The sequence below is a fragment of the Lathamus discolor genome, chromosome 1 (genome assembly GCF_037157495.1).
Source record: "Lathamus discolor isolate bLatDis1 chromosome 1, bLatDis1.hap1, whole genome shotgun sequence".
Taxonomy (NCBI): domain Eukaryota; kingdom Metazoa; phylum Chordata; class Aves; order Psittaciformes; family Psittacidae; genus Lathamus; species Lathamus discolor.
In genome coordinates, this window is record NC_088884.1 from 7545328 (window position 1) to 7572627 (window position 27300).

At 43.2% G+C, this 27300-nt stretch overlaps 1 protein-coding gene across 1 annotated transcript in view; it reads right to left on the bottom strand.

The window, feature by feature from the left end:
- The window catches only part of LEMD3 (LEM domain containing 3), a 51987-nt gene extending 32610 nt beyond the window's left edge, over positions 1-19377 (bottom strand). The window contains exon 1 of the mRNA XM_065681130.1: positions 17780-19377. Within this exon, the coding sequence (XP_065537202.1) occupies positions 17780-19301 (1522 nt within the window). The 5' untranslated portion in view covers positions 19302-19377. The remainder of the gene's footprint in view (positions 1-17779) is intronic.
- Between the last annotated feature and the right edge of the window lie 7923 nt (positions 19378-27300).

Sequence of the window (27300 nt, forward strand, 5' to 3'; positions counted from 1 at the left end):
TGACAAACGGAACCATACCAGCTCCCCCAAAACACTGCAAGAGCTGAACATTCTGCTTGAAAGTTTGATATACTGGAAAAAGAGCTTTAATCCTGGCAACGTGTAATAAGAGGATTCTTTGGGCAGACATGAAAGGAAACAAGAAGCAAGCACACTAAAGGACATCATCTTCACATGAAACTTGATTTCAGAAGAGGAAGGGATATGTTATTTAAATTCCTTTTTTAAGAAGTGATCTTATTTAAATGCTACCTAGTCAAGAGCAGAACAGTAAGATTACCAAAAGGTCTGCAAGAGAAATCAAAGCAGCATATACATACTGTTCTGGTTAACTGAAAAGACTACTAATGACCCTTAGAAGTAACTAATTTACACATATTACTGTTGGGACAAGCTGTATATGATGATTTACAGACTCCTAGAACTCCTTGAGATGGCAGAACTGGGCAGTCTCAAATAACAGAAAGTCACCATTACAAAGCTAAGGGTCACAGCACAGCTCCAAAGCATTCCAGCCAAAGCTGTTAACACAAATGCACATACCAAGCCATCTCATAGATGCTCAATTTTAGGAATACAAATGCAGTCAGTGTCAATATACAAGGTTAATTTTTGCTAGGATACAGAAGCTTTCATCTTTAAAATAACAATAAAACCACTCATCACCACCACCCCACATTTTCCTCCCTAAGACATTAGTAACAACTGCAGGCAGAAACAGTATTTACAAGGATTTAGTTTTCTTCAGCAAGACAAACAGGGAGCATAAACTGGGATTTCTCCTCTTTTTCAAAGCATAGTTTAACAGACATGAAGTTGAAGCCTAACTGCAGACATTCATGAACACACAAGTCAGCGTTCATAGTCTTAATGGCACAAGTTCTAAAGACTGACGTTGCTTCACAAGCAGTCATACCTAGAAAGAAAACATGCACAAATAAAATTACCTTTGCTTAGGACATAACCTAGAACCATATTACTAACATGGTACCAAAATAAAGGATTCTGTTGCCTATTGGTCACCAAATTACAACGCCAAAAAGTAGCTAATCCTTTGACTACAGCTATCACATAGATGCTCTTGACCCTTGCCCTAAACAGTGTTAGTGTTCTTGTAGTTTCAGTAGTCAACACACTTCAAAAGGTAGTATCAAAACTGAAGACACACCAGGACAAACCAAGGGGATTCAACTAGACCAAAATCATGCCTTTGGCAGCAGCAAGAAGCTTTACTCTTTATAAAGACACCTGCCCCTAGCTGGAGGAAATCAACAGAACAGCGACAAAAAATGACTGCCAAAGGATAAGAATATAAGGTATATGCTGATACTTCAGCAGAATATTCTCCCAGTCATAAAAAAAAAGGTGCACCTTGGAAGGCTCCCGAGATAGAAAGAAGGAACTAGCTTTTTTGCTTCTTTTCCAATGTATCAACTCCAATGTATTTTTCCTTACCAATCTGTCTAGTCCCACATTAACCCCAAGCAAGGTTTTAGCTTCAGCAAGACAGTCACAAAAATTTCCACAACTTAAATATGCACATGTGAAAAACCTGTTTCTCTGCTTACTCTGAACTTGCCACTTGTTAACTTCAGAAACACCTTCTTGCATTAGAGGAGACAGTGAGTAATCAGATCCTGTTCACCTTCTTTGTAACACTCATGACTTTACTTCTTTTCCCAATCTTTCCCTGGTCCTCACTCTTCCACACTCAAGAGCCCTATTCCTCCTCACTACGAAAGCCATGCTATGTTTCTCATCATATTACTACTCTTGGAACCTTCCTGCAGCTCTGCTACATCCTTTCCAAGGTTAGGGAACAGAATTGGACACTATTCAAAATAAAAGAGCACCGTGGATTATTAGTACCATACTGATATTCTCAAATATATCCTCTCAAATATGCTTTACTCTCAAATCCCTTCCTAAAAATTAGAAAATCCTACCATTATGTTCCCTTTCTAGAATCATAGAATAGAATCATAGAATAGTTAGGGTTGGAAAGGACCTCAAGATCATCCAGTTCCAACCCCCCTGCCATGGGCAGGGACACCTCACACTAAACCATCCCACACAACGCTTCATCCAACCTGGCCTTGAACACTGACAGGGATGGAGCACTCACAACCTCCCTGGGCAACCCATTCCAGTGCCTCAGCACCCTAACAGGAAAGAATTTCCTCCTTATATCCAATCTAAACTTCCCCTGTTTAAGTTTTAACCCGTTACCCCTTGTCCTGTCACTACAGCCCCTAATTTGTAGTCCATCCCCAGCATCCCTATAGGCCCCCTTCAGACACTGGAAGGCTGCTATGAGGTCTCCATGCAGCCTTCTCTTCTCCAGGCTGAACAGCCCCAACTTTCTCAGCCTATCTTCATACAGGAGGTGCTCCAGTCCCCTGATCATCCTCGTGGCCTCCTCTGGACTTGTTCCAACAGTTCCATGTCCTTTTTATGTTGAGGACACCAGAACTGCACTCAATACTCCAGGTGAGGTCTCACAAGAGCAGAGTAGAGGGGCAGGATCACCTCCTTCGACCTGCTGGTCACGCTCCTTTTGATGCGGCCCAGGATACGGTTGGCTTTCTGGGCTGTGAGCACACACTGCAGCCGGCTCATGTTCATTTTCTCATCGACCAGCACCCCCAAGTCCTTCTCTGCAGGGCCGCTCTGAATCTCTTCTTTGCCCAGTCTGTAGCTCTGCCTGGGATTGCTCCGACCCAGGTGTAGGACCTTGCATTTGTCATGGTTAAACTTCATAAGGTTGGCATCAGCCCACCTCACAAGCGTGTCAAGGTCCCTCTGGATGGCATCCCTTCCCTCCAGCATATCAACCGGACCACACAGCTTGGTGTCATCGGCAAACTTACTGAGGGCGCACTCAATCCCACTGTCCATGTCAGTGACGAAGATGCTGAACAAGACCGGTCCCAACACCGATCCCTGAGGGACACCACTCGTTACCGGTCTCCAGACGGACATTGATCCATTGACCACAACTCTTTGTGTGCGGCCGTCCAGCCAGTTCTTTATCCACCGAGTGGTCCATCTATCAAATTGATATCTCTCCAATTTAGAGACAAGGATGCTGTGTGGGACAGTGTTTTTGACCACTACTGAATATTAAGCTAACATTTTTAACAGAATAACTGTAATGCCATCATCCATTTCTGAAGGTACAGATAATTTGATACTATAAACAAAAAAAGCAACTTTCTAGTGCAACTTTAAGGAGCTGTAAAGCCACAGCTGCAGGAACAAGAATGATCACAATTAACCTGCAACCACAGAATTTCTTATGTGATGATACCAAAAGTGCCAAATACGATCCACACAAGAATCCAAAAACTGGAACACACACTTCCAAGCTAACAACTTCTGCAGAAGCAAGAACACTCCTCTCTGCAAACAGAAAAGTACTTTTCTCCCCACCCACCATGTCACAAGCAAACTAATCCCAAACAAGAAGAGGTAGTTTTTCCAATATTCATCCTGTAAAGGTGTGTTCAGTAAGTGGATAACAATGTTTCCCATTAGAACTTTTTATTCATAAAGAAAACCCCAAACCCACAAATTCAAGCATCAGCTGGATAATGTATTGCTAACAGAGGAACCAACAATACGGGAAACACTACTATCTGAAATAGGCCTTTGGCTGGGCCTTTTGGAAACAAGTTCTCACTTTCACAGATCTATTAGTTGATGTTGAAACTACTTGGATTGTAACTTTTTGCTGGTAAGTTTAGGGTCAAGTATCAATTCCACACAGTGACACAATGTGTATGTGTCAAGGACAATGCTAACACAAGTCTCTTAAAGCTACTAAACCTTAAAATGTCAGGAAAACAACACACACACAAACAAGTTATTACAGGAAATATATTATTCCAGAGTTCCATCTCTCAAACTGCTTAAAATAATCCTGTCTCTATTTTCCTCTCTGCAATTACTCAGCACTCGAGACAAATGAGCGGTTTTGCATGACCTTCATCTCCAGATTGCACTAATACAGGTAAAAACCACTCTGAATCAGTAGGCTAGATCTCAGTGCTTTGGTATTAAGACACAAAGTCATATGTCAAGCTGAGCAATTCCTTCACTACAGATCATCTGTGTGCTTTGGAAAAAGTTTTTATATTTCTAAATAGGGACACCATTATAGTTTGAATAGTCCTTGGCAATTTTGAACAGAAGCACCATCTGCCACAAGGATTAAAGAATTCTAAAAACAGCTGAATCTTTCCTTAACATCAAGTCAGTTTTTCAACTGCCTCAGAGCACTTTTATCGATATTTCCCCCAATATAATTTGAAATCATTCTGCTTTTGAATAGGTGGTAAGGGTTGATGCTATAACCAAACTATTTCATCACCTTTTTTTTGTGTTATACAAAACCCTCCTCTAAAAGTACTAGAGCTATCATATTTGTGATAGACATTTCAGACATTTTCTAATAGTCATGAAAGTAGCACAAAATCATAGAATCAGCTAGGCTGGAAAAGACCTTTAAGTTCATCAGACAACCGTTATCCCAGGACTGCCAAGACCACCACTAAACCATACTACTAAGTTTTTGAACACTTCCAGGGATGGTGATTCTGCCAGCTCTCTGAGCAGCTTGTTCCAATACCTGAGCACCTTCCCTGTGAATAAACTTTTCCTAATATTCAAACTAAAGCTCCCATGGTGCAGCTTTGAGGCCATCACCTTTTGTCCTATCACTTGCTACTTGGGGGAAGAGACCAGCCCCACCTTGCTACAACTTCCTTTCAGGTAGTTGTGGAGTGTGATAAGGCCTTCCCTGAGCTTTCTCTTCTTCAGACTAAACTACTCCAGGTCCCTCAGCCACTCCTCATAAGACTTGTGCCCCAGACCCTTCAACCAGCTTTGTTGCCCTTCTCTGGACCTGGCTACAGCACCTTAACATCCCTCTTGCAGTGAGGGGCCCAAAACTGAACACAGTATTTGAGGTGCAGCCTCACCAGTGCCCCATATAGGGGGATGATCACTGCCCCCGGCCCTGCTGGCCACACTGTTGCTGATACAGGCCAGGATGCCACTGGCCTTCTTAGATGCCTGGCCATCAATCACCACCCCATACCCCCCCACCCCCGGCACAGAGGTCAGGCTCACAGACCTGTAGCTTCCAGGAAGTCTTCCTTCCTGCCCTATTTGTACAGAGGCATCACATTGGCCATCCTCCAGTCCTCTGGGACCTGCCTACTAAACCAGGACTGCTGACAGATGATGGAGAGTGGCTTAGCAAGCTCCTCTGCCAGCTCTTTCAGCACTCTTGGGTGTAACCCGTCTTGCCCCATAGGCTTGTGTACATCTAGAGTGGAGCAGGAGGTCGCTAACCATTTCTTCCTGAATTATGGGGCCTTCAATCAGCTCCCTGTCTGCCATCCAACTCGGGGAGCTGAGTACCCTGAGGATGGCCAGTGTGACTATTAAAGACTGAGGCAAAGGCAGCATTAAGTATTTCAGCCTTTTCCTCACCTTCAGTCACTAGGTTTCCCCTAGTATCCAGCAGAGGATGGAGGTTCTCCTCAGCCCTCCTTTTATTGCTAATGTATTTGTAAAAGTACTTTTCATTATCTTTTATGGCAGTAGCCAGATTTAGTTCCATTTGTGCCTTTGCCGTTCTTTCTCTCTACATAACCCAACAACATCTTTGTGCTTTTCATGGGGTGAAGTCGACTTCATTATTTAAGGTAAAAGGGTGGGAAACATCAGAACTTGTCTCTGGAGTTGTCCACTGCTTCTTAAAATATCCCTCTCCATATTTTAGCTGTATCACCCTTTCTAGAACTGCTCAAATCTACTCCTGCCTATTTAAATACTGGTTAGAATAGACCTGAATGTTGAAAAATGCTCTTAAGAATCATGACAATTTGGTCCATATTTAAGAAGAGAAACTTGTTTTCAGGAGAGCTTCTCATCAGATTATTCAGTTTCACTGGATTAAAAATACTAGTTTTGTTCTAGTGAGTGTATTCAATGATTGAAAACACAGAAATTATAACTTTTGTGCTTAAAGATTACAGAAAGATATTTTAATCTGTGTAGTAGTACCTGTAGATACCCAGTACGGCAAAACTGCAACTGAATAGCTGGATGTAAGTCAGTTCTTAAGAACATCACCTTTTTTTTTTTTAAGCAGAAGGCCTTATAAAATAAATCCAGAACTGAAACAGTTGCCGAGAGAGCTAACTTTTGAGGACATTTTCACTATATTATTGCTACATTCACTCAACGAATATTGCTGCAGGCTAAAGCATCTACTGTACTTAAGAATCCATTTCAAACACAGCTGATACCTCACACAAACACCTGCAAATATTAACAAACAGACTGCCTTTCGTTTTGTCTGGTCTCCTGTTTTGTAAGTATCACAATCAAACATAAAGACTCAGGGATTAAAAAAACAGAACAAAACAAAACAAGCACAATCTACAGAGCTATGGTACAGATACTGCTTGTTTCAAAGGAGGAATGTGCAACCTGCCTGCATGTATGGGAAAAAAAACATGGAAGTGTACTTTCTCTACTAAAAGGCCCTGTGAAAGCAGCCCCTGTGGAAGTAACTGTATGCAGCATATGAAGAAACGATCAAACAAGAATGAACGCAGAAGGCACAGAACAAGCTTCAGAACACCACTATCAGCAAGAAAATAATACTGCATTTTAATTTCCCAGTTCCACAGACAGATAAGAAACTTGGGCAGAAAGGATTCAGGCAGTGTTTCATATACCTGACTTGGGGGTGGGGTGCCATCAGAAGTAGTAAGCGTCAGTCACCAAACACTCCAGACAGAATTTGGGGTGAAGACCAGCTCCTTGGTGGGTGTCACAGCTGGAATTACTATCTCCTCTGTATGCCTACATTAATCTCAGTGAAGAATACTCCATACAAGAGCACATTAAGCTACTAGATAACTTACACTATCATTTTTCATGACCTGTGGAAAGCTGAAATTAGTTTCACAACTAAGCATCCTATTCTCCACTTTAATTTCTACCAGTGTAAGAAAATGTTTTATAGCAACAGAATTTGCACACACACTTTTACGTTATATTACAAAACATACTATACTTCAATGAAGAAACAGCTGTCTGTGTTATATTAGGAGAAACAGCTCAGAAGTGCATTTCTCACATATTGTAAAAATCAGGTCGTACTACATTCCTTGTACACACAGTCTCCATTACAGGCTAATGTTTATATGCAGAAAAAAAAGAAAGAGAAAAAAACCAGACTAAGACCGCTTTTAGCAGCAGTTGCAAAATATGACCAGGAGAAAAGTTAGATTTCAGATACCTAGCAGCATTTTTCAGGGAGTCAAGAATACGGCCACTTGCAAGAGAATCAGAATAGGCTTCTGTAATAGCTCTTTCCCTCCTTCTGTGCTCCCTTCCAAATATTTTAGCTCCTTATACTTTATAAGGTCAAAAAACACACATGACTTTAATAAACAAAGCATAAATATAGGCTGGGTGGAGACTGGACTGAAAGCAGCCCTAAGGAAGAGGACTTGGGGGTGTTGGTTGATGAGAAGCTCAAGATGACCCAGCAGTGTGCACTCACAGACCAGAAAACCAGCCATATCCTGGGCTGCATCAAAAGAAGAGTGACCAGCAAGTTGAGGGAGGTGATCCTGCCCCTCTACTCTGCTCTCACAAGACCCCACCTGCAGTCCTGCATTCAGCTCTGGGGCCTCCAACACAAGCGGGATAGGAACCTCTCAGAGGGAGTCCAGAGGAGGGTCACAAAGACGATCAAAGGGCTGGAGCATTTCTCCTATGAACACAGGCTGAGGGAGCTAGGTCTGTTCAGCCTGGAAAAGAGAAGGCTCCAGGGAGACCTTAGAGCAGCCTTACAGTACCTAAAGGGGGCCCACACGAAATCTGGAGAGGGGCTTCTTACAAGGGCATGTAGTGACAGGACAAGGAGGAATAGCTTTAAACAGAGAGGGGAGATTTAGTCAAAATAAAGATCACACAGGGATTTTTCATATTTAACATTGGGGCTCTGCTGTGCCTCTGCCCTTTTAACCATTCAGCAGACACTGGCCTATAGCTGCTTGCTGCACTAAGAGCAGCAGAACTGCTGAACAGTGATCTGTACAAAGCCTGAAATGGCGGTAAAACTCTGAAAATAGGAGCCCTTGTGTATCCTTGGGAGAAAGAAAAGAGCTTACTCAGCTTACTCTGTGCAGGAGATACAGAGGTAGCTGCTGTACTGGCAGGTCTCTTGTCATAGTAAAGATAAGCTTTCACAGAGGAAGCAGTAAATGGCTTACCAGAAGTATCCATATACTGTGAGAATGGTGAGGTTCCAGAACAGGTTGCCCAGGGAAGTTGTAACTGCCCCATCCCTGGCAGTGTTCAAGTCCAAGATGGACAGGGCTTTGAGATACCTGGTCTGGTGGAAAGTGAACCTGCTCATGGCAGGGGGCTGGAACTAGGTGATCATTATGGTCTCTTACAAACCATTCTGTGATTCTGTATTTAAATGGAAGATGAAAACCTGCCCACTGGGTACTGCAGAGGCATCCAGAGCTCAAAACCAGGATAAGCTCGGCAGTAATTTAAGACATAACACCACTTGACTGGAAATTAGTAAAAGTACGCAGTATACAGTAACTTCCATTTTTACTCATCTGGACTACGACTCTGAAGAGCTGACTAACTCTTCAGGCTGTCCATCATACCAGCTGTGTTTCGTGCGATAGCACAAACTGGCTGCTTCAAATAAAAATTATCATCTGAAGGCAACAACTGGACTACCACACAGCAATACATCACCACTACTTTCATGCCTTCCCATTGGCTCCTATTCTCAGCTGAAGAGTCTGCTTCAACTAAGACTCCCAGTATTGTTATTGTAATTGTTTATTAATTAAAACAGGTTACATTTATTAGTTAACAGGTTACATCAATTCATGGATTAAACTGATTAAACTGATTAATCTTCTAGCAGTACTGTGTGCACTTCTTCTAAATTAGGTGGATCTAAAGAGAAAAAAGAACCTGTCTTGGCAAGAAACTCATATGCTATACAGAAACAGCAAAAAATAAGAAAAAGAGGACAGAAAGGAAGAAAAAGTTACTCTTACCGATATCTCAGATATTGGGGACAATAAAACCTTACCATACCATTGGCTATTTGTAGATACATAAGAACTGTGTGCCACTATGACTTACATACTACAAAACTAGGTGCTTAAACTATAAAACAAAGTTGACAAAACAAGGGCTTAACTCTCCTCAAACCATTTATCTCATGCTTAAGGAAGCATAGCTGGCCATATAGCTAGTAGTCTCATGTCAAAGTTTGTGCAAGAAACTCAGTACATTCCCATCTCCTGAATGGCAAAGAACTTCACACTGGACATAATAAACCTGGGATCACCCAGTCAGACTGTCCATATACACCTGCCCATTCTGAACGAATGGGCTCTCAGAAATATGCAACAGGCTGGAATTTCTGGTTTTCAATAAGAAATTAAAAGCTACTAGCTCAAAGGACACCATACAGACAGTACAACAGTATGGCTTTCAGATATTCCCACCACTACCTTTTCTTATTTTGAGTTTTTATCAAAATGAACATGTGTTTCGTATTACATACAAAGTATAGAGTACCCAAACATTAATGTCCTTTAGGTGCAGCTCAGATGCCCTCCACTGTGGGAGCAGTGATTTAGGAACACCTTTATCCAAAACTGATTTTGTGTAAGTAGTACTGCACAGGCTTACAGATAACAGAAACAAAACCCAGAAATACTCACTGAGACTAGTTCCGTTTCCAAAAGGAAATCTGCATTTCTAACTTCATTTTCACAGCTACGCAAAGTCTCCCCAAGACAGCACCAAGCTCCTTTGACTGAGGAAGAAGTGGGAGGGGGAGAAGCATGGCTTTTCAGCTTTTTCCTTATAATACACTATGTCTCTCCCCTCCAGTAGCTTTCTTGGATCATACATCAGATGTAAACCAATAAAGAAACAGGCTAGGATGAACCTGACATCATACTCTCCTTTTCAAAATCTCACCAAGGATTTCATGTATCATTTCTTCTTATTTACGAAGTAACAGTAAACTATTTCCAAGGAATTTGCAAGAATGAGAAACGGCACAAGCAAGATTGCCAGACTGGCCTTTCCCCAATAATTCAGTTTGACTGTGGATTTCCACAACCTAAAAAAGGCCTCTCAGGGGTCTGTCACACATGCACTGCCCAGTGTGTCACTCAACAGAACAGACAAATATGCTCTTTGGGTGTCTGAAGCATGACACCTGAAAAAGAACAAACAGCCCGATAAACTTTTAAATATAGGTCAAATGGCTAAGATTAACAGAAAATTTCATGATGGGTGTTTCACCATTTCCCAGGAAATGCCTTTGGGAATTTAAAAACAAAAACCACACCACAACCAACAACAAAATCCACACAAGAAAAAACACACCATACATCACAACCAAGAGCTGTTCCAAACAACACTAACAAAAAAAAAAACCACACCTTTCGATGTCTGAAGCCCCTCGTTCAAAGTAAATGCTCCATTGCTCAATATCTATTGACTTCTTTCAGATTAGTTCTAACTAAACTTCTGTTCTCCATGACCTATAATATCTACACACTCAGTTAAAAATTTATTTGATGAAGTTGTACTGTGAGACAGGGGAATGCTGGACACAAGGGGCTCGTGTTGTGCAGCTCGATACTGAACAGACACTGGGTATTACAGAATGAGGTTACTGTGGAATGTTTTATTGTATAACTACATAATGAGATTCAAAGTATTGAGGGGACAGATGGTTGAGGTGAGTGGCTCCAATACACAGCCTATTGAATATATCCAAAAGCAAACAAAAGCAGTTATGAACCCCATGCACATCCTGAGGCTTCTTCAATAAGCAATTCAGAAATTTAACTGACCTTCAAAGAAACACTTTTGTGTGGAGAAAAGGAAAATTAACATCTAGATGTCGCCTTAAAATCTAGTCCGAAATAACTGTACATTTATCCAACTCACGTCAGCAGTCCTCTTGTGATAATGTTGTTCAGTCGACTGCCTAGCAAGGACAGGCTGATGCTGCAGTTACTCAAGATACTGCGAGTCCAAGTATAAAAGTTTCTTTTTCCATAAAGAAAAGGTTAAGGGGATGTGCACATAAACCCTGCATGTTTATACGTATGCACATAAAACAATTTTTTTTTCTAACAAGCTATCTTCCAATTATTAAACAGACTTCTTTAAAGAGGAAAACTGCCTATGAATTGGCCTACAATCGTTCATTTTATGAACAGACCTATTTCTTATCAAACACAGCATCACAAGAATTCTGTGGTCTGCTAGACTACTTAAGTTTCAATGCCATTTAATTCAATGCTAGACCTCTCTTTTTAAGCCCCTATACCTCTTCTCCTCCCCCTCCTGCCTTCTATAACAATTCACTCTGTCACTCGCTAGTTCATTTAAAGCAGCTAAAGGAATTTAAGACTCTAAACCAGCAGCTTTATGCAAGATGCCTGTGTTACAACATGAGAGCAAGCAGAAAATTTGATCCTTCCCTCTGCAAAAAGAATTCATTTCTGTAAAACACCAAACATAGCAGCCCATCTCCAACAAACTAGGCCCAACAGGCACACTATGTTTGCCTGTTTCACAGTTAGCATGCCCCCACACTCACTTGCTCCTTACCACAGGAGGATGTATCCCTCCACAACATACTGTAAACACACAGCAGAACAGAGAAGCAGCACTAAATAGCACTGTGGGAAGTACAGCACACTGAGACTCAACAGCAGACAAATTGGAGCAAACCTACACTGACAGAACCTATATGAGATCAGCTCTAAGTTGTGCAGTGGTTCTTCAATCTATGCTCGCATCCATCAGTATCCTTCTTCCCATCAGTAACACTGCCTCTTTTCCAAGTTTTCCTAAATAAGAATTCCTCAGTGGATAGATGCCATCAAGGCTACTTTGATTAGTGGCAGAGTTACACCACATCCTCATTATAATCACAGCAAAAATGCTGCCACTGTCTCCCACAAGTCTAGACGAACAAGCATCAACAGTATGAGCCAGGAAGAGAAGAGTAAGGACAAAGACACTACTACTGAAGTTCCTGGCAAACATTAGAGTCCCCTGAACAAACCACTTTTTCTTAATATACCTCGATTTCACGATCCCTTAACCAACCAATTTGCTTCTCTCAACCTACCACAAATCAAAACAGGCAACTAATTTTATCAGAGAATACACAAGAACTTTAAAGGTGTAGAGACTGTATGACTCATGATTACAGAGGACTCTACTTCTCCACAGCACTGGAACAGCACTTTCATCAACAAAAACTGATGTATTTGCTTAATTCACTTGCTTAAGCTTTTTTGTCAAGTGACCAAAAAACTTTCTCAAACAGCAGCTCTGGCCTGTTAACATGTTCATGCTACTTCTGAAGCGCAAGTCTAGAAGGATGACAAGGACCAGCTCGGTATGAGTAGCACTCCTGCCAGCTTAGCTGGGTAAGCAATCAAGCCAGTTTTGCAACCTTATACTCTCATATGTCAACAGGAGTTAAATGCACATGATTTTTTAGAAACACAATTGGTCCCCAGAAATAGAAAGAGTGCAGCCCCAATTCTCCTTTCATACTGGGATACTTCCAAGAACACGAAACAGTGCAAATCTAGGCTGCTACAATGCTAGACAGAAGTCCTCGGGTATCATGGGCCCTTCCTTCAAATATTTCTACTGCATCCATTATCGCTGTATACACCCATCCTAAGCAGAAAGAAACCTGCATTGCGTGTGAAGAACATCATTAGCTGACAGAAGCTCTTAAAAGAAAAGACACAAGTTTGCTTTTCCACTCCCTTCTAGTCTGCAATTCTTTACAAACATGGAAAAGCTGCAACCAGACTTGCTTGCTGATCCAAGATAACCCTTAGTTTTCTCTCATCAGAAACCAAATTTTCTTTAGAGAAAACTACTGTGGCACTGCAGAATGGAGTGCAAACGTTTGATTAGTATTTGATACCCAGTGAAAACAGATCCTGCCAGAGCTCTTCTGCATCCTTGGCTCCCCAGACAAGTAATTTTACTTGCAATTTCCTATGACTTCACAAAAAAGCACAGCCTACAACAGTAAAGTTGAAAAAAATTTCATTGTAAGACTATCTAAAGTCACGGCAGAAGGAAAGTTTTGTGTATGAATGCAAACAGCAGCGCATTTAAGGTATGAATACCAAATAAGTTAGTTCTAAATATTCTGAATGAAGTATTAAATGCCATTATAGCCTTAAAAGCAGGAATTCTGAAGTTGCATCATTTTTGTTTCAAATACTGACAAGCAATTTTTGCATTTATACTTTATACTACAGAACTGCTGCAAAGGTAAAGAGACTGTTTATTATCCTTTAGGAAGGTCTTGAAGTTGTCAACTATGATGAACTATTTTGCATTATGTAAGGTTTATCTGGGCTTTCCTGGGTACCAGTCTTGGCCAAATGCCTTCCTCATTTTTAAGACCAAAAGGAAGACTAGAATTTAAAAATGTCAAGAATCCTAAGGAAATTGAAGTATTCTGCCTGGCTGTATCTTACAAAGGCAGCCTAGAGGGTTTTTTGACCTACTGTGCTGATCTTGATCCAAAACTCACCAAACCATAGAAGCCAGATCAGCTACAAGTGAAACAAATCTTTAAGATACAAGTTGGTATTTCATTTTGTATCACCTAGAAGCGAAATGCTTGCTAACTGGAGTTTAAAGCAACATGCAGAAACAGAGTTATATGCTAATATGTCAGTAGAAGAAGTTGTTATATCATCAAATACAAGTCACTGTATCATTTGCAAAGCACAAAGCAACATTAATGGACACATAACACAGGAACTCTCCGAATCTTTTAATTTTGCTTCCTCTTTTTGCTGTCTTTTTTATATACAGATTTCTTATCCAAAATTCATTTTCTTCCATCAAAGCCAACACTGTCAACAAGACAGACTCTTCTGAAAAGGTGATCTTAGAAAGCAAGTAGATTTGTAACAGTTATCTGTGAAATACCACAGCACTGCAGTAGTAATTTGAAGGCCTGTGAGCCTAGCAGTCATCATCTTGTCTTTTATACACCAAGTCTAACCTCTTAACAATGAAATTCCCTGCATAAAATTCCATAGAAGTTTTAACACCTGAAAGATTTAGAAGTCGAGAACAAAGGAACATCAATGGAATAGAATTAAACTCTTACAACCATGATTTGCATAAGCTTCCACTTGAAATACAGGCAACTGCTAAGTCTCCCTGAATTAACATTTCAAAAACACAAGTTGCAGCAAATAGGGATTATCCTCCTAGCAGTTGTTTTGTAACAAGCATCACAGAAAGACCAAAATTACTAGCAAGAGATGTCACTTTCAAAAGCCTTTCCTAATAAGAACACAAGACTTCAAACAAGACCTAAGAGTTTCAAGATTACTTTTTTTGTTGTTGGGGGTTTTCTTGCCACATCAAGCACTCCCCAAACGAAGTACCAGAGCAGAAAGAGAGTAATGTAAATGCAATCTATCTTAGATTACAAGCTTAAACAGCACCTGTATGAGTGCCCTCATCTTTCAGAAAATAAACCAGACCTGAAAACATCTACTGATCTGATATCATCATCTACTTTCCATGAAAAATAACTTCAGAACTAACTCCCAAGAGTAGCCACTTGAGATGCTCAAAGTAAGATCACAAATCACAAAGCAAAACCAAAGAAGTTGGAAGAGATACGCAGCTATTCAGGTGGGTTTGAAGATAAAAATAGACAAAATGCAAATCTACCATTTTCCTGACAAAATGCTACTCCAGCTTGGCAAAAAGTTCCAATTCCATGGCATTTTGAAGGCAGGTGCAACCAAAACATGGTTTACATCAAGAGCCTCATGAATGAGGTTACCAGCACCATGCCACACTGATCTCTCTTTTCACATACACCACATACAGACATAGCAAGCATGCACTTATACATTAGTTGGTCCTTTACATAAACTTTAAAGAAGTTTAATTTCAATAGTTTAAGATGCTTTAGGAAAAGCCCCATAGATATTTATCTACATCTTAGACAGTTGAACTCATGAAAAACTTCACCTCAAGTGACCACATGTAGGTTACATATGGAAGAATCAGCCCAATTACAAGTTGGGGGGTTTGACATTTTATACATCATGTGCAGAAAAACTGAAGCACACAGCTACTTCAGAGCTCTGCGTAAGAAATCATTTGAACATTATGCATGACACAATTGACAATCCTTTTCTGAAGTTCTCTGCTTAGCATTTCTCATCTGTCTTATTTTACCTGGCCTAAATTCAACCCCAACACCTAATTTTAAGCCTCCCCCATTATATGCACCTTCTCTGTTCTCAGATTACAGCCTGAGAAATATTGTAAGTGCTGATATTGGGTGTACCTAGTGACAAATATTTTTCAATGTCACACACATAATATCACTTTATTTTGAATTTCATTTTCAGTAATGAACAATTCAGTCACACAGCATTAAGCTCACTGTGCATCATTCCCTGCAAAGTTAAAGAAGCCACCCAAATAGACAAGAAACTGCCCCATTTGTTTTCTCACAGTAACTGTGATAATTAGGGAGATGGGCACAGTGCAACTCTACTGAATCCTAAAACTTTTTATGATACAGTCTGAAGTTGAAAACAACTGAGTTTTACACAATCAAATCACTCAGCCAACAGAATCTTACCTACAGCCGTCTAAATGTCAGAAAAACCTCAGTATCCAATCACTGAATTGAAAGATTGCTTGAGGTTTTTGTTGGGTTTTTGGTTTTTGTTTTGTTTTGTTTTGTTTTGTTTTTTATAAAAATGGATTCATCAGTTCTGCTTTTATAAGGAAAACCAACAATACACCCAGACAAGCATAACAGCCAAACTCAGATGATGCTTAAACTTAAGGAAGAATCTAATGTAAGACAGGGTTCTTCCCCTTCCCAGTAGCCATCAGTCTTTACTGGCCTGTCTGGTCCATTCTTGCCTGTTCTACAGACCTACTGTATTTTTGTTGCATATGTCCACTTGAGAAGCACGACTTTAGTGAGCATGTGCTGAGCATATGGGCAATCTGATTCCCTGCTCATTCCCACATTACTTAGAAGAAGCAGCCTGCTCCCTTCCCAGCCACAAAAGCTGCTGTTTGCTTCTTCTAAAGGGCCATACTCCCAATTTGTTATGTTGCAAAGCCTGGGTCTGTGAGAAAGGAAGGCAGATGAAATGTCAGTGCCACGGCCAATATAATTCTTCAGGAAATTCACTTTCAAAAGTTCAACTGAAACAAGAATAGGAAGCAACCAAGAACTGGCTTAACTGAACTACCAAGCAACACTGACCAGACCATTGGCTGGGCAGCCTAACATGAGAAAAAGGGCAGAAGAGAACAATTTTCCCCACATATCAGTTCCAGCAACATACTCAACACAGTGATCCCATACGCTTTATAGCACATTCTATTCAAAAATGAGACTATTGCAAATGCTTAAGTGCTTGCTGCTACTGTCCTCCCTGAACACTAAATCATATCCTCCCCCTCCTCCTAAGAGGGCCAAACAGAATTAATAACTATTCTGCTACCATAATGTAATAAATTACATTCAAAAGGGAAAGACGAAAGGGCTTGTAGGGCTATTTCTGCCCTAGAACATCTAGCAGATTCCAATCTAACAGTGGGATCACTCCTTACAAGGCACTGTATACACACCTACACACAAGTACATAAATCCTCCACTCTCTATACTAAGAAATACATGCACGTGAATACACCCCACATGCCTTCCTCAATCATCTGAAGAAAAATGCAAGTCCCCAAAGGCCTTGTAATGCTCTCACATCCACAAACTAGCTTTCTGCATAACTTTTCATTGCTCCTGATGAGAAATTAAGACAGCGATGGCATGGTTTTTCTTTCTGATGTTAGAATCTCCACTGTCCATTTCAGAGCAGCCAAGAATGGAATTAGCATGAATCACCACCCTTAGGTGGTATGTTTCCATTTTCATACATTCTGTGAACAGAAAATGGTAGTTTTCTAAATCCATTCCAAGAAGTTACTTTCAGATATTAAAGGAGCTCCAAAGTAACTCAGGATTTAAAAAAAGAATGCTTTGAAATTCAAACTAAAACACAAAAGTATTTCATGCATAAAGATACTCTCAACTAAACTTAGAAAAAAGGACTTGTTAGACAACAATACACAACAACTCCAGCCTTCACTGCATAAAATTTGTTGTAGTATCTAATATCATCTCACTTGAGCATCCTTTTCAAGCCTTAGCACCATAAATGAAAACAACCTCCTTTATTACCAACCAACCAGAGTCATGCCTTAGCCCTGCAGGAATCCCAGGTACAAATGTGTGTGATTACCCCTGCGAGATTAGCATAAAGCCTTATCTATTCTCCATTAACAAGATACATAAAATTGCTTTGTGAAGAAAAGATGCAAGAAAACAAGGTAGCAACGGATTATTACAGCAGGGAATGCCACGATTTGAGTTTATCCTCCTATGTCGCACAAGCTTATTACACAAGCTTGCAAGTTACATACCTAAGAAAGGACAATTTCTCTGTTTCTACATACAAAGATTACGCCAAGGTGGAACCCAGAACTGCTTGTGAGAGGTGCCTGCAAATGCAAAGGCGAATTAACAGTTTCATATGCAGTTGCAGAAATAAACTGCTCTTAACCTTCACCTAATACTTACTGTTGGCTCCCACATCCTCAGCTACTCCAGAACCTCTCATTCTCAGGTATGTGAATCCCAGTATCAGAAAGAACAAGCATGCAGCAGTTAAGAGGAACATGGACAGGTAATGTGCACTGAAGCCTCCAGTGGTGGATACCTCCTCTCTTTTGAACTGTTGGAGAAGCTCCTCCTCGGGCTCTGAGAGATTCTTCTTGTAAGTGTTTTTCAGGTAGGTATGATTTGAACCCGTATGATTGGAGTGGTTGAGTCTAAGGGAGGAGGTGGTTCCCCCCGGGGGAAGGCTATTAGTAGCTGAATAGATCCTGGATTCAACATTATAGCTACCAGCAGCACCACTGAGAACGTGATTATTGGTCGCTTTCCTAACGGTGCCTGGAGGGTCAGTGATTTTACTGCTCTCCACATCCGTGAGCGGTGGTGGAAGCAACAATACTGTAGGGGATTTCTTAGATAGGCCAATGCGGTATCTGGGGCTGGGAGGACTAGAGTCCAGATTTTCACATCCTCCTCCTCCCCCCGCCGCCGCCGCCGCCTCCTCCTCTTTTCTGCCCCTGTCTAGACTCCCGGCAGCAGCCGCCTCCGCCGCCCTGTCATTCGTTACGACTACACCAGCACCACAGCCTCCGCCAGCCCTTTCTTGGCCCGTCTCCATCACGCCAGCGCCGGCTGCAGCGCATTTGCTTGTTATGAATGGAGCAGGAGACTTGCTGAGGCTCCGTCTGGGCCGGCGAACTACAGGCTCCTCCTTCGGTACCTGCTGCTTGCTCCTCGCCCCCGCCGCCGCCACCACCACCTCCTCCTCCTCCGAGTCGGAGTACTTGTCCCTGCTGCCGCCGTAGGAGGGGAGCCGGTTGCCGTTCACGGTCCGGTTCTTCCACTGCTGCTTCTCGGTCTCCTCTTCCTCCTCTTCGTCGCCTTCCTCCTCTCCTTCCTCGCCGTCTCCCGGCTCCCTCACACCCTGAGCCGCCGGCGGCCTCCTGGCCGCTGCCCCCCACCAGGCGCTGGGCTTCCGCCTAGCCGCCTCCTCCGACAGGGAGCTGTTACTCACGCCGCAGGCGCCGTGGGGGGCGGCGGGCCTCAGGCCGCGGAAGAGGGGCGAAGCCCGCTCCCTCCTGCCGCCGGCGCCGGCCTGGCTCCGGGGACTGGTTTCCACATCCGACTCGTCCGAGCTGAAGCCCAGCAGCACTTTGCCGCCCCCGGCAGGGGGTGCTGCGCGGCTCCGGCCGCTCCCGGCGCCGGCCCCGGCGAGGTACGGGTGCTCCGACACCGCCAGCCGCGAGCTCGCTCGCCCGGCGCCACCGCCGCCACCCGGCGCCGCTCCGGCCCCCGTGTTATTGTTGTTGCTGTTCCGGGTCTTGTTGGCGCCGCTGCGGGCCCCAGCACGGTCATCTTCGCGCAGCTTCTTCAGCTTCTTCAGGTACACGGGCCGGGTGCTCTCGGTGACCGGCCCTGGGGAGAAGCCGAAGCGCCTCAGCTCCGAGAAGAGCTCCTCGTCCGTGAGCTGCGAGGCCGTCGCCATTTTCCGCTCCCCCGCCGCCGCGGCGTTTCCTACCCACGCGCCGCGCTCCCCGCCGGAACTGACGCGTGCGCACTCGGCTGTGGCCTAGACCTGCCTGTCACCCCGCGGCGCCGCCCGCCGGGGACGGGGCCAGACGGGCGGGGAGGCGGGGCCGCGCGGCGCCGCGGAGGCCTCCCCCGCCCCGCCGCCCGGTGACGGCCGGCGCCGGCGCCGCGGGCCGCTGCTCACAGGGACGGGGCCCGCCGCGCGGGGCGCAGCGCTGCCGCCGGGTCTGGCTCAGGCGGGGATGGCGGTCAGCGGCGGCGGGGTCGCGCCTCAGCAGAAGGGGGATCAGCGGCGTTGCCGGCGTTGTTCGGGAGGTCGCCGAGGGACGCCGGGGCTCGGAGCTGCTGGAGCGAGTTGCGGCTTGTGTTGTGCGCGGTGGGATTTGGAACGGGAAGGGTGGACCCGGGCAGGAACGCAGTGTTCTGTGTTCGCCTGATAGACTTTGGAAAGAGAGCGCCTGCTGAGGGCTGTGAGGCGCTGGGAGAGGTTGCCCCATCCCTGGAAGTGTTCAAGGCCAGGCTGGACAGCCTGATCTAGTGGAAGGTGCCCCTGCCCGTGTCCCAGGCGATGTGCTCGCTTCCAACAGTGCACTGAATCGACTTCTCTCTTTCTGAAGTCCGACATCAGGACATCACAGCTGCGAGGAGACACATGAAGTGTAATGGCACGGATGCTGCGGGAGGCTGCATCCTCACTGCCAAAGGCTGAGCACCGCCCACATTAAGTCTGCAGTTGCCTGGCTGTATTTTGCTCATTTCTCTGGGAAGATACAGTCTTTCACACACACAGTTGAAACTATCCGTCTGACTGTATACAGAACTTGGGTACTTGTCAGAATGATTGTCATACTAGCATTTCTCAGAGCGCGAGGCCCTTCTGGGTTGGCCCTTTGGCCACAGAACCTCGTGCAGGCTTCAAAGCCCCCCTTCTGACCTGTGTGTCTTTATCCACCCCGAATGACAAAAGCCTGGGTTTACCTTCTGGTTCCCGCATCAGATGCAGGCAGCCAGGTTTCCAGTTTGAGCTAACTCAGGCTGGCCTTACAACTCCATGTGCAGAAGTGGTCCAGAAACAAGATCCAGATGCAGGAGCAGTTGTGCATTTGCTCTCATAGTCTGCAGCAGCGAGGACACAGTGGTTATGCCCTGCTGTCAAAACTGAAGTTGCTAATCTTGGTGGTTGGAGAACATTTTGCAGAGCAGGAGTTAAAGTAGCTGTGAGGCAGCTATGTGCTGAAGATCAAGCAAAGTCTATAATGCTAGAAGAGTGGCTTAAAGCCATTTTTCATGACAATGGTAGTGGTGATGATGATGATGAGCCGTGATGATTGAGTCCTCCACCTCACCCTTCATTTCTGACCAGCCACAGCTGGGAATGCAGAATCCATCCTATTGTTAAGCTAAATCTCCTGTAAAAAACTTTTCCGAGGCTGAGAAGCACTAGATAAGGCATTGTGTCTCTGGTGCACTGGATATGACACTACTGTACAGAACCTCCTCCTCGTTTCCCTGGCAGGGGAGCCATTTCACACACAGCAGTATTGTACACTGGAGCAATGCATGGAACTCCATCTGCAAGGAAGATTACACTCAATATGAACTCCAGTGCACGTTAAACCACTAACATAAATGGACCTACTCTGATCTATCTCCCAACCTGTAGTAGCTGATTGATATCCCAAATGCTGTGAGAAATGCTTCCAATATTCCATTTGTCCTTCTCAGAAGCAGCCCACAGTTTCCACCAGCTATCTGGGATACATGTATGAGTGTGCTTTCCTCCAGCTGCTTGTGGCACTGGCCAAACAAACAGCAGTAGGTCCCAGGCCAGATACCATTGTGACAGGCATGCTTCTGTCTAGTGCCTGCTTGGGCACTTGCCTCCTCATGGAAGAATGTGTATTGTCCTGCAAGAGGTGAAGATCATGTCATTGATTTGATGAGTCTATGATATTATTGATGCAGCTCATTTATTCTGCCTCTTCATTACAGCCAGAGCACGAGTTTATAAAACCATTTACTTAGCAGCAGAAGGGCAGGGATTACAAGAATTGTTAACAATTGAATCATCTGCAAAACTATAGCATGTAAATACACAAAACAGCTGACTGAAAAGTCTGCATATTCCAAGTCATGCTTTAAAATCTGTGTGCCAAAAGAGTTTCGAAAATATGTCTTCTGATCGATACTGAAGTAAGGATACTTCTACTACCGATCCAAAATCTCCACATTTCTCTAACAGTATTCATTAGTATCAATAACACCAATGCCTTATTACTATCAGTACCTCCAGGTAGTGAATTTTTAAGTAGATACTGAATGTAGATACTTTTTTAAAGGTAAATGTCAACTGCAGGGAGTGTGGAGCCTGTTCTTCATTAGGTTAAAAAAACAATGGTTGTTTCTAAATAAGACATTTTGGTTTATATTTTCCCTCTTGTCCTTAAAGGAGTGGTGTTCTCAGGAAACTGCCAGTTCTTCCACTGAGTGAGAAGGTGTTCTTCTGGAAGTTAGCAGCTGTACTTCTGTTGACATTGTTGGACTGGAATTTGAAGTTGTACCTTAATACCTCTTTTACCTTTCCTTTCTGATTACAAGATTGTTTGATGTTTATGCATTTTTGCAAGTTCTTAGAATCTGTGAATGACAGTTGCCTTTCTAGGGTTAGCAAGGGGAAGTCTTACTGCAACTTCCTCTAGCAATAACACAACCCGGTCTTTATACAACTCACTGTTGCATACCTGGAGCATTTAGAAATCATGAGTCACCTCTACAAGAAATACGATCCTCTTGTGAAACTTGCAATATTGTAAATCATCGAATCATAGAATGCTTTAGGTTGGAAATGCTGGTGTCTTTCTATTTGCCTTTTGATTTTTGAGCCTTAAGCTATGCTGAAATGACATTCACATTCTCATGAATGTGATATTAGTGAAGGGAAATATTAGTGAAGAGTAGGAATGTGCTTTTCCTTTCTTTTTTTAATGAGAGTGGAGATTGTTACACAATCACAGAACTCACACAGGCACTCTAAGTTACTCTTAGACAGTATGCACAGGAAGAAATTACTCCTTCTTATGAAAACAGACTATTCATCTGTTTTTAAACATATTTAGTCTGGTTTATCCAGTTGTTTCATGAATGAAATAACATGATATAAGTTTTTGCTTACAAAACTGAATGGGCTTTTTCACTAAGAAAACTATTTTTTAAATATTACAGTTGCTGCCACCATGCTAGTTCTGTGTGAACACTCACTTGCACATCACTCTTTTCGGTTCTTATTTCGACTCCTTACAACTTCCATGCAAGTTTTTGTGATGAGAGTGAATTGTTTATGTACTGACCATGCTGTTCTGCATGTGAGCCAGTGTATCTTGCCAATAAATCTTTTGCTGATAGGCTTTTCTTTCCTGAGGGCATCTTATTAATGTTCAAAAGGCTTCTGCTGTCTCTTGCCTTTGCATTGCCGCAGATTTACGGCTAAGATGTGGACACTTCCCATGTGGTGCTGGGCTGCTTGCATACTGCAACAGTGTGAGCACATTGTGCTAGACACTTTACATCCTGCAAAAGAGACCGTGTGTTTCCACATTACCGTTCTTAGCTAAGTGTCTCATAGTAGTTCCAGAAAGTGTGTGATGACCTGCTAAGACTGCAGTTTTTGTTACTAAAAGTGAACCATCCTAGGTCATAAATTTGAGACGTCATAAGGCAACAGAATGCTCCATTGCAGTTAATAATTTGCCTTTTATATAACTTATACCAATCGATAGAATAGCGTGTTCTTAATTGGGTGTTCATCCCTGAACAGGTCGTGTAACTCCTGGCTCACTTTACTGTGTCTGTGTTCCTGGGCACTTGGTGAGACTGTTGGAGGCCTGTTGCTGACCCTGTATGTTGAAACAAAAATCCACAAACAGAACTCCAAATCCTTAAGAATGGCTCAAAAACCTGTTTTTATTTTAAAAAGACAGTTTGTTTACATACAAGCTTTTCACTAAAATTTGCTTTATGTATTCAACTCTTTTCTCAGGAACCAGGAGGACTAGATATATTTATTTTAAAACCTGAACCCGAGCTGTCATACTCCTTTTGATGCAGCCCAGCATACAGTTGGCTTTCTGGGCTGCAAGCGCACACTGTAGGCTCATGTTGAGCTTCTCAACAACCAACACTCCCAACAAGAAGAGCCATCATTCATGCAATATAAAAAATGAAGCTTTCATTTTACTTTTTCATGTGAGGCTGTGTAATGCATTTCTTGTGCCACAAAGCTCTAATTTCAGTTTATTCAACGAATAAGCAAAGTATAAATACATACAATAGACAATCAAACCAAAGAAGTTCAGAATGGGCCCACCATTCTGCTTTCTTTGCATGTCTTCAGACTACTGCAAAGCACTAAATTTGCTGCTCCAGACAATTACTGGTATTACTATCTGCGCCTGTTTAGCACTTGGAGGTATGAACCATTTTCATCGCTGTTTTGTACCTGGCACTATGCAAACACAAAAGAACATATTCCCTGTTTCTTGAATACACACTTGCCTCCATCACCTCCCACCTGAGCTGCAAGCAAGATACATAAGCAGGAATTCAACAGCCATTAGAAAATCTCATGTTCTAGGAAAATCAGTTTTACATCTCAGCAGCACAGACTGCTACAAGCACCTCAGTCTCTCTTGCTCCTAGCTTCGTGCTAAGTATTGAAGCATTCCTTTTATTCCTAGTGCTCAGTAGTGTGAACCTGTCATATTTAGATTTTCTTAAGCTGTGTAATTTCCAGTCAATAACTCCATTTATATAGAAAGTTTCTCCCATAAAGGAAGAAAATCAAAAGTATCGTCACCAGCAGGTCGAAGGAGGTGATCCTGCCCCTCTGCTCTCGTGAGACCTCACCTGGAGTATCGTGTGCAGTTCTGGTGTCCTCAACATAAAAAGGACATGGAACTGTTGGAACAAGTCCAGAGGAGGGCCACGAGGATGATCAGGGGACTGGAGCACCTCCCGTATGAAGACAGGCTGAGGAAGTTGGGGCTGTTCAGGCTGGAGAAGAGAAGGCTGCGTGGGGAGCTCAGAGCAGCCTTCCAGTACCTGAAGGGGGCCTGTAGGGATGCTGGGGAGGGACTCTTCATCAGGGACTATAGTGACAAGACAAGGGGTAACAGGTTAAAACTTAAACAGGGGAAGTTTAGATTGGATATAAGGAAGAAATTCTTTACTGTGAGGGTGGTGAGGCACTGGAATGGGTTGCCTCAGGAAGTTGTGAATGCTCCATCCCTGGCAGTGTTCAAGGCCAGGTTGGATAAAGCCCTGAGTGGTATGGTTCAGTGTGAGATGTCTCTGCCCATGACAGGGGGGTTGGAACCAGATGATCTTCAGGTCCTTTCCAACCCTAACTATTCTATGATTCTAAGAACTTCCATAAGACCGACTTTCAGACAGTGGGAACAAAGTCCCACTGGCCGTAAGGACTACCATTTCCTAGTCAAAGTACATGCTGCATTTCTAGAGCTCTCAGATTTCTCTCAGAAAAATCAAGTACATTTAAGGATTGTTAGCAACCAGGTTTTGGTCTACGGGTAGGTTATCCACATCTCCATTTAAAAGCAGCTTGGTCTTTCCTGAACCAGAGTTTCTGTATCACACATCATGGGAGTCTCTAGCATGCATCACACACTCCCATTGTTTAACAAATGTAGATATCATCACTGCACTCAGTTCTCCTCTGTGAGGATTATGCACTGAAAGTTTTTTTTCACTGCTTCTTAGCTGTCCTTCCCAAACTGTGCTGCTGATGGCTTCTGCCCCATTGTTTCAACTTTTACTCTGTGGCATAAGACAGTGAGCCTGACAGTGCACCACATTCACCCTTCAAAGGCGCTGAATTCAGTATACCTGGTCACTGAGCAGGGAACATGGGCAATGCATTGGGAGAGAGGACCAAATTTCACCATTTTGAAAGGTATGTAAGGCATCTGCCTTCAGCTCAGGAAAAAGTATACACATTCTCCCCTTACTACTACTATAAGGTTGACCCAAATGTAAGCAAAATAAAGTGTTTTTGTTAAAGAGGAGGGCTAATTTGTCAACACTGCTAAGTGTCTTGATTGGAAAATGGAAGTAGGGGTGGCAAGAAACTGATTCCCTGGCCCCACAATAATGCCAGCCAGTTGCTGGGCTTTTGTTCTTAATTCTGTATGATCATCACAGGCCAGAGGTCTGCCTCTCCTTTTCTGTGTCAGACTTCATATGAAGGCTGGATCCTTCAAGTCCAGAGTATACCGTGTAGCATCCTGTCCAAAGGTGCTTTTTAATTTCTCAGACCAGAGACACATCCGACAAGCTACTCTTGGTTATTGTACCTGACCTGAAAAAAAGATGGGCTTCACCTTGCTGAACTTGAGTTAGAACTGCAGTCCTTTTACTGTAAACTGTTGGACCAGCTCCAATACCACTTCTGGGAAATCCTCACAGCAGCAAAACCCTGATCCTCTCCTTGAGTAGCCAGACAAGAGCAATGCTTTCTGCCAGCTTTCCAGCTTACGTCTCCATAGTTGGCTACAGTAGAACACCTATCTTCTCTGGTGGAAAAGCAGCATAAAAACATAGAAATAAAACAGGGAGACACAGTAGAAATAGGAGAAAGAGTATCAAAAAGAAGTAAGAAAGGTAAAGGTAATTGAAGAAAGCAGAGGGAACAGCGGGTAGTAGTAATAGCAAAGCACACAACAAATTAAAGCAAAATACTGATATGACTGCTTTGAACCACATGAGGCTTTTTAGGACAGTGCAGAGCTGTCCTTACAAGGAATCCTAGAGGAAATGTTTGGAGGAGCTCCATGTGCATGTGGGAGGAGGTAGGGTGGGTGAAAGAAGGTGTTTGTTTTATTCATCCGTGCTGCATAGGGAGCATCAGGTGGAGGAGTGAACTCTCCTCTCATCCACACCATGACGTCATGTGGAGTGCAGATAGTTGTGTCTATCTGCAGATGCAGATAGTCTATGGAAAAGAAAAATAGCATTTGCAAAACTGAAGAACTGGGGGCCCATGGCACACAGGTGATGTACCCTCTGAACAACAGAAAAGAGGCTCTAGCTCACCACTTTATCTTCTATGGACACGGGTTTCCCCTGGCTAAAATTAGTCCTTGGAAAAGTTTCTGGGAAAAATAAAATATTTGTGTACTGGACAAAAGAAAAAAAATAATCTGCCCTGCAAAGACCCTGTGAGAAAGAAGGAACCATCAACATATATATGGCCAATGTACTAGTGGAGGGTTTTCAGCCATTTATGATCTTAAGAAAAAGCTTAAGTTAAGCATGCACTTCAGTGTAAAGGATCCAGATGACTCACCTAAGGTCATAAAGAAGACTGTGTCAGAGCTGTAAACTGAGTTAATGTCATGAGGGCACCACGCAGGAAATGAAGAAACTTGTTCTTTTGCTCTTGGCTCTGCCACTGACTTGCTGTGTGGCAAATCACTTCCTCTTCAGGTGACTCAGTTTCTCCCATAGGCAAATGGAAATAATGATTCATCTTTGTAGAAGTCCTTTAAGAATGAAGATGGAAAATGTTATAGAAGAGCTAAGTAGGAATTCCATTCCAGTGCCCTCCCCAGCCCATTCTTTATCCTCTTCTCACTAGGTTTTTTTGCAAAATCATAGAATCATAGAATAGTTAGGGTTGGAAAGGACCTTAAGATCATCTAGTTCCACCCCCCCTGCCATGGGCAGGGACACCTTACACTAAACCATGCCACCCAAGGCTTTGTCCAACCTGGCCTTGAACACCACCAGGGATGGAGAATTCACAACTTCCCTGGGCAACCCATTCCAGTGCCTCTCCACCCTTACAGTAAAGAATTTCTTCCTTATATCCAATCTAAACTTCTGCTGTTTAAGTTTGAACCCATTGCCCCTTGTCCTATCACTACAGTTCCTAATGAAGA